Source organism: Belonocnema kinseyi, chromosome 9 (genome assembly GCF_010883055.1).
Source record: "Belonocnema kinseyi isolate 2016_QV_RU_SX_M_011 chromosome 9, B_treatae_v1, whole genome shotgun sequence".
NCBI classification, from domain to species: domain Eukaryota; kingdom Metazoa; phylum Arthropoda; class Insecta; order Hymenoptera; family Cynipidae; genus Belonocnema; species Belonocnema kinseyi.
The window spans coordinates 123,656,960-123,665,845 of NC_046665.1; the positions used below are offsets into that span (position 1 = coordinate 123,656,960).

Genomic DNA, 8,886 nt, shown 5'->3' on the forward strand with positions numbered 1-8,886 from the left:
TGAAAGAGGGAGCTCTTCTTGATATTTTGACACCAAAATCATGTCGATACACCTTACCGACTGCGAGTAAAGCCACCCACGCTTTAACTTGACAGACTGTACCTGAATTTTTAACCAAAGAAAGTAAATTTTAAACACAAAATAAAAGTTTATTTTTTTTTTATATTTCTATTTCCATATATTTCATACAGTTTTGATATGTATATATTTCATGTTATAATCCTCATTTTATTCTTCAAAATTCTAAGTTTCTTGTAAAATTTGATTTGAAAATCGCGCGCTTTTCATCACTACTGGTTTCGGTTTAATCGTAGCCAATCAAAACAGTGGGAAGTTGTGACAGAACTCGACCTAGAGGATCTCTAAACAGGAACATATAAGATAGGACCTAATAAAATAGGTAGAGTTCTTAAATTCCCGAGAATTTAAGTTCAGGTTATATAACCGAGAATTTGACAGAATTTAGGAGAATTTAAAAGAATTTAAGCGAATTTATGATTTTTAACAATGTGTTTATTGTTCAGGTTATATCAACGGTTGAATATAAATTTTTTTCTAGCTGAGACATATTCAGGAATTTAAAATATGCAAAACAGTAACTCATTACCCAGTGGGCACAAAATTTGGCGACGTCCTTACGACATCGTTACGACATCTTTACGACAACTTTACGACATCCTATGTCCATTCCGTTACAGCGTCTTTACGATACCGTAAAGACATCGTCAGATCCTACGACATATTTACGATATCGTAAAGACGACTTAACGACATGGACATAGAACGTCGTAAAGTTGTCGTAAAGATGTCGTAAAGATGTCGTAAAGACGTCGCCAAATTTTGTGCCCACTGGGTAATTATTTAACACTGTTAGAGTGAAACTCTATAATAAATATCTCGAAGTAGAATAAGAACTCTACTCCTGGAAAACTTAGAAGCGTGACATTTTCAAAATTCTCTGATTAGTCGACTAATTTTTTATTTCAAATCATTAATATTCAAATACCACCACTTTAATCTTATGATATTTTTTACCATAGAATATTTTATGAGCGGAATAAAACAGTCTTTCATATACAAAATTTATATTTTCAAATGTATTAATTCATTTCAAACCAAAAAAAAAGAAGTTTTCTCTACTTCAAAAGATACCTTTTTAATAAAATAGTGGAATTTTCAACAAAATAATTGAATTTTGAACATAATAGTTGAATATTCAACTTAAAAAAACGAATTGCCAACTAAAAAGTGCCATAATTTATATTTTAATAAAAAAAGAATGAAATTTATAGAACAAAGAAAAGAATTTTAAAACCAAAAAGACGAATTTCAAACAAATAAAGATTTTTCACTCAAAAAATAAATAAAACTTTATCTAAATTATTGGATCTTCAAACCAGAAGACAAATTTTCTTTACAAAAATCCAATTTTTAAACGAAAAATATGACTGTTCAACAAAAAATTAATTTTCCACGAAGCAAATTGCATTTTTAAGCATAAAAAAAAGGAAATTTCAAACTGAAAAATTATTTTCTACAACAACAAAAAACCGAATTTTTTGCTAAAAAATATCAATCTTCAAAAAATGGAAAAGTTACATTTTCTGTTAAAAATGAATTTAAAAAAAAAGAAAGAAGTATTTTCCACTAAAAAGTTTAATTTTCTACCAAAATATAAGCCTTCAATCAAAAAAATTTCACAATGTGGTTTAACTTTGACCCAAGTAGTTTATTTTTCAATTAAAAACGATTAATTTTCAACAAGATAATTAAACTTTTAACCAACAAGATAAACTTTTCAACTTAAAACATAAATCTTTAACAAAAAAAGTATTTTCATAACAAAGCGATTCAACAAAATGTTTTAAACAAACTATTTGAATTATCAAGCAAAGAAGAACAATTTTTAACCGAAAAGTTGCATTTTCATACAAAAAATGAAGTTCCTTCTATAACAGATGAAGTTTTACATCAAAAAGATAAATTTTCAAAGGAAAGAGTTGAATTTTCTGTTGAAAAAGATTTTAGTCGAGTTTTCACGATCAAACTATAAATTTTTTAACAAGAAACAATTTTCTAAAAAAAAAAAATGAATGTTCAATCCAAAAAGAAGAATTTTTACCCAAAAAGGATGAGTTTTTAACAAAATTGTGGAATTCTCTAGCAAATAGTTGTATTTTTATTTAAAAATATGAAATTTATCTTAAAGCAGAAGAATTTTTTATTACAAAAAAAGTTGTGTTTTCATTAAGAAAAGATTCCAGTTGACTCGGTAACATCAAAAATGGAATTTTCGTAACAAAAAAAAATAAGATTCGAAAAAAAAAATTGAGTTTTCCATCTAAAAAGATGCATTTTTTTAACCAAGAAGGATGAATTTTTAACAAAATGGTTCAATTCTCTACCAATTAGTTGCATTTTATCCAAGAAAGATCAACTTTTTACTAAAACAGATGAATTTGTAATAAAAAAACTTTTTTTTATAAGTGGAACTTTCATCCAGCAAATATTTCAGTTCATGTTTTAACACGAAAAATATAAATTTTAAACAAAAAGTAAATTTTCTACGAAATAGTTAAGTTTTCAAAAAAATAGTGTAATAGCTTAATTTATAACCAAACAGTTGCATTTTAATTCCTGCTAAAACAGGTAAACTTTAAATTAAAAACAGATAAACTTTAAAAAAAAAAAAGAGTTGAATGTTCAACCGAAAAGTCAACGAAAAAATGTCAATTTTCTATTAATTAAAATAAATTCTGAGATTCTCATAAATTCTCAGAGAATTTATTTCTCGGTTATATTCTTGGTAATATTCTCATTCTCGTTACCGTTCTCAAAATAATATAACCGGCTCAGAACTCTAAAGATAGGACCTAATAAGATAGGACCATATAAAATAGGATCATACAAGATAGGGCCTAATAAGATAGAACCATTTAAATAAGACCTAAAAATATAGGACCATATAAGATGAGACCATATGAGATAGGACCAGACAAGATAGGGCCTAATAAGATAGGACGATATAAAATAGGACCCTACAAGATAGGGCCGAATAAGATAGGATCATATAAAATAGGACCTGATAATAGAGGACCATACAGGATATGACCATACAAGATAGGGCCTAATAAGATAGGACCATATAAAATAGGACCTGATAATATAGGAACATAGGGCCTAAAAAATAAAAAATAGATAGGGCCTAATAAGATAGGACCATATAAAATAGGACCATACCAGATAGGGCCTAATAAGATAGGACCATATAAAATAGGACCTGATAATATAGGAACATATAAGATGAGACCATATAAGATAGGACCATACAAGATAGGGCCTAATAAGATAGGACCATATAAAATAGGACCATACCAGATAGGGCCTAATAAGATAAGACCATATAAAATAAGACCTGATAATATAGGACCATATAAATTGAGACCATATAAGATAGAACCATACAAGATAGGGCCTAATAAGATAGGACCATACAAGATAGGGCATAATAATATAGGATCATGTAAAATAGGACCTGATAAGATAGGACCATATAAGATAGGACCATACAAGATAGGCCCTATAAGATAGGATCATATAAAATAAGACCTGATAAGCTAGGGCCATATAAAATAGGACCTAATAAGATAGGGCCGTATAAGTTAGGACCCTATAGGATAGGATCATATAAGATAGGACCCCATCAGGATCTTTCATTTCCTGAAATTTGTGTCTTACGCTACACCCTAATTAATAAGTACAATGAACTAAAATATTGATTCCTGAATAGCAATGAAAGAAATTGAATTTGAGTACTCACACGTTGCGTCTGCAAAGGGCTCTTTGAATGATGCCGAGCATTGCAGTCAAACCAGTGCCCGCAGCCAGCATATGAATTGTGGAATATATGTCAAAGGACTCAACTATAAAGGTGCCTAATCCACAACTCAAAGTCAATGTCTGCCCTGGCTGTAAACTAGTCATGGACGGAGTGAGTGCGCCTGAGGGATATCGTTTCACCATGAGACATATACAATCGGACGTGTAATTTGGCGCCATATTTTCAGGATGAAGGCACGGCGGGACAGGTGTATACAGTCTAGAAACTTCAGTTCCTGAAAAACGGAAAAACATATCCTGATTATCTTCAGTTTTTAGGGTCATAGGTTTTTCTCGACGATAGGACCGGATAAGATACGATCAGATATGATCGGATAATATATGCTAAAGTAGGATCAGACAGGATAGGTTAAAAAAATAGGACAAGATAGGACCGAACGAGACAGAATCGAACAAGATAGGATCGGATAGGATAGAATAGGTTTTATTATCAATATAATATAATCATAAAATGTTTCAAGTGAAATAAAAATGTAAATGCTAAACACGTTGCTTAATTCTGATAGTGTTTAGTCATACTTTTACCCTCTTAGTAAGCTCAGATCGGATGTGATGAGATTGAACAGGATAAGATGGCATAAGATCAGATAAGATTGTATAGGATTGGATAAGACATGATAGGACCGAATAATATAGCATTAGATTGGCAAAATAGAATTGAATAAGATAATATAGAATGGGATAGGATCAGAAAGAATAATATAGGATAAGATAGGATTGGACAGGATAGCATAGGATACAAAATTGAAAATAATTTCATAAATTTCTACTGAATACAGGAATTATTTTTTAATAAAGGAAAAACTACGTTTTTGAATTCGGCGAGATTAAAATTAATTTCAAAGAGTGGAATTATTTTTTTACTCAATAAAAGTAAAAATTTTTAACCAAAAGTTTTTGAAATTGAATGATTTCGGATTAAAATCTCGAATACAGCACAATTTCAAAACGTTTAAAATTGAATATTTTCAGATCAAAATTCTGAAAATTGGATCATTTAAACTTCAATAATTAAAAACTGTTAAATTTTAATTTAACATCAAAATTGATTGCAAAAACTATCTAAGATTTTTAAAAAAATCAATAAAAAAATTTCCGGATTCAGAGGGTTGAGACCCTCTGATAAAAATTGACAAATTTTTAGATCTTATTTGCCTGATCAACTTTTTTCTACTTTTTTCTTCTTCACTTTTGTGTCGTTTTTTCGAAAATTTTTTTGTTCATTTTTTATCATATTTTTTACTATTAAACGAAAATCTACTCGACCTATTTGAAAATTATTAATAAAAAATATGTATATCCTTTTTGGATAAACAACTTACGTCTATCAATTTTTTTTGCGTACCTCGTGTCATTTTTAAAGAAAAAAATTTATTTTTAATCTTATTTTTTATGATTAGGGCCAAGTTCCGAGTGGGTCACGTGATCAGATTCTTACTTTACCGACACTTTTTTTATATTCTAACTAATTTTCACACTAATTGCCCGTGTTGATAATTTGGGATAATAAATAAGAAACAATAAGAAATGTTAGTCTGGTCCGAAATTTTTATAATTATAAAAAAAGTTTTTTTTTGTAATTAATTTTTTTTTCTTTTTAATTAATCTTTTTTTTTAGAAAAAATTTAATTTAAAAAATGTTTAATTCATAGTTCCATCCTATCAAAAAATGAAATATAACAATGGTTATCTTTTTTTTTAGTTTGAACAAATTATGTCTCTTTAAATGATGTCAAATTTTTTGCCAGTAGAAATAGATTTTCAATCCAAAAGGAGCACTTTCGAATAAAGAAATTTGGACTTACTACCAAAATATTTAAATTTTGAACAAAATACATGCGTTTTTAACCAGTGTTGAATTTTCATACTGGAAAAAATTAATTAAAAAGAAAGTTAATTTTTAACCAAATAGTTCAATTTTCTACCGATTTTAAATACCAAAAAAACGAACTTTCAACAAAAGAGTTGAATTTCCAACAAAAAAGTTCATTTTTAACCTAACAGTTGAATTTTTTACCCAAAAAGAAAAAAAAGAATTTGGAATTCAAAGATTTGAAGAAATTTTCAAATATTTTTTTTGTAATACATTTTAGATGCACCCTGAATTCGTATTCATTCATCTTGAATTCTTTTGAATTCTTTTACTCGATTTTTTATGCCTCAATTTTTTTAAATTCTTTGGAATTTCATGAATTTTTGTAATTTACATAAATTCTTCTAAATTTACACAATTCTGTTTAATTCTGTGCATTTTTAAATTTTCTAAAGTTCTTATTTAATTAATCTTAAATTCTTTTGAATTCCCTTGAATTTTTCAAAGCTCATTTCAAATTCACTGAACTCAATGAAGTTTTTTTATATTAAACTTGGTAAAATTTAACTAATTGTCAGTGAAATTTTACAGATTTAATCAGCGATAAATTAAATTTTAAAGCACAATAATGAATTGTAAAATTTCAAAATGAAAATCTCTGTGATTTTGAAGATTGACAATTAAAATTTCTACAATTTTCAATGTTATAATGAAAAATTATTGAATTTTAGAAATGTATACTTCAAAACTATTTAATTTTTAAGATTCGTATTTTAAAGGTATGTAATTGTGACCTGCTTTTTAATAGTTCAATTCTGAATATTTACAATTCAAAATTCTTCATTTTTAATCATTTTTAATTCAAAGCTCTTTGACGTTTTGGATTTCTAATAAAAGATTAATTAATTTTGCACGTTTATAGTTAAAAATTATGCATTTTTTTGGAATACGTCATTTAATTTTGAAGGTTTACATTGAAAAACTCCCCACTTTTTAAGATTTTTAGTTAAAGATTTTTAAATTTTAATAAAGATTAATGAATAAAGATTATTCAGTTTGGATGATTTCGAAGATCAAAGGTCGCGTAATGTGAATTCTAGTTTTTCAAAATTGAAAAGTTCCAAATGTAAATCAACAAAATTATACAATGTTTAAATTTTGATCTTATAGAAGTTGCACAATTTTTAATTGTAAAATTTAATAATAAAAATCTATCTAATTTCATAGATTGAGAATTGAAAATTTTAACAGTTCAAATGTTACAATTGAATATTATTGAATTAAAAAAATATCAAATTGAAAATTATGTAGTTTTTATGATTCGCATGTTAAAGGTTTGTAATTCCGAACCTTTTAAATAGTTAAATTCTGAATATTCACCATTCAAAATTCTTCATTTTAAATATTTTTAGTTTAAAGTTCTTTGATTTTTATGATTTACAATAAAAGATTCATTAATGTCGCATGTTTATAGTTTAAAATGATGTAATTTTTTTTGCAATCTGTAATTTAATTTTGAAGATTTACAATGGAGAATTTTCCAATTTTATGATTTGCATTTGAAGATTCTTTAATTTTAAAGATAACTGAATTAAAATTATTCAATTTTGATGATTTTGAAGATCAAGAGTCGAGAGATTTTGATACAAGCCGGGCTGTGTGGATGGAATTTACACCCGACTTGATCTAAAAGAGAAGGTGGTGTTGGATGTTCGGTATGTGAGAGAAATGTGTCTCAACGATAACGTGTGGAGGCCCGTTCGTACCCTTCTGGGTACGAACCACAGGTTTGGTTTGATGACATTTTTTTTAAGGGGTGAAGCCCCGTCACCAGGATGGAATGAGATTCGTGGGTGAGGGGGTGCGAGAAGCGGTGGTGTCAGGGGTCGCGCAACACCCGAAACCGCGGATGAAGAAGAAGAAGCAAGAGGCCGAGTGAATCGGAATCTCTCCGTAGTTGGAACTAGTAGGACAGAACGTACTATTGTTGGAGTGAGAGAGAGGGAGGATAAGGAAAGGATGGCGGAAAACCGGAGGAATATGAGGATGATGCTCGAGAGAGCGAAAAGGAGGCAAAGAAAAAGACCTACGAATTGATTTTTGATTTCGAGTGCACTAAGACGCTAAGATAAGTCTAGAGCGGAGGGAGAGGTGGGTCAGAGAGAATCAGCAGTTTCTCTCTGACCCATCTCGACTCTTCCAAGACCCTCCATTTACTGTCGAACACCCACCCAAACCAGAGGAGGTCGAAGTATTTTGGAGAGAAGTCTACGAAGTTCAGCATAGACTGGACGAAGACTCAGAAAATATAAATAGCTTTAAGGATTTATGTGTTGCCCTCATAACATCTGATAAAGAATGCCCACCCATCACTACCGAGGAGGTGAAAAAAGTATTAAGAGGGATGAAGAACTATTCCCCACGGGGACCAGATTGTATCAAAACCTTCGGGTGGAAGAAGTTTTCTTCAACCCATCAGCATTTGGCCCGTATTTTCACCTCATATTTGAAGTCGGAAGAGCCGACTCCAGAGTGGTTGGTGGAAGGGCGCACAATACTCCTGCCGAAAATAGGCAACTTATCTGACCCGAAGAACTAGAGGCCAATAACTTATCTGAACACGCTTTATAAGATATTTACAGCTATCCTAAACGATAGGATTGTTCGGGCAATTGAACTTGTGTGACAAGAAATGTATGAACAACGAGGCTCAAAGAAAGGCGTAGACGGGTGTCGGGAGAACCTGCTCATCGATAGATGTGTCTGCAAAGATGCAGCATTCTAGCAGCGTGACCTATCGATGGCCTGGATTGATTATCGGAAAGCTTTCGATTCGACATCCCATAGACTTATCATCTGTCTTTTGGAAATCTTAAAGGTTCATCCGCAAATAGTTGGGTGCATAGAGAGACTGATGCCGCTTTGGAAAACCAGATTTACTATCTCATCTGGAAAAAATCGTGTGACAACTAACAAGGTCACGTTTCAGAGAGGTGTCTTTCAGGGCGACACCATGAGCCCACTCCTCTTTTTCCTTACATTATTGCCACTATCTCCAGCACTGCGCCATACCGACGGGTACTTGTGCGGCAAACCTGCAGATCGAAAGTACAAGGTCACTCATGTATTTTACATGGACGATCTTAAGGTCTATGCTAAAAACAGAGAGCAAC

The 8,886-nt window shown here is 30.3% G+C and overlaps 1 protein-coding gene across 3 annotated transcripts in view; it reads right to left on the reverse strand.

Annotated features, from left to right (window-relative positions):
- LOC117179441 (cytochrome b5 reductase 4) overlaps nucleotides 1-8,886 on the reverse strand; it is a 129,486-nt gene that overhangs the window by 15,627 nt on the left and 104,973 nt on the right. For all 3 annotated transcript variants that reach the window (XM_033371245.1, XM_033371244.1, XM_033371246.1), the window contains exon 8: nucleotides 3,821-4,115. In XM_033371245.1, coding sequence (XP_033227136.1) covers nucleotides 3,821-4,115 — 295 coding nt within the window. The remainder of the gene's footprint in view (nucleotides 1-3,820; nucleotides 4,116-8,886) is intronic.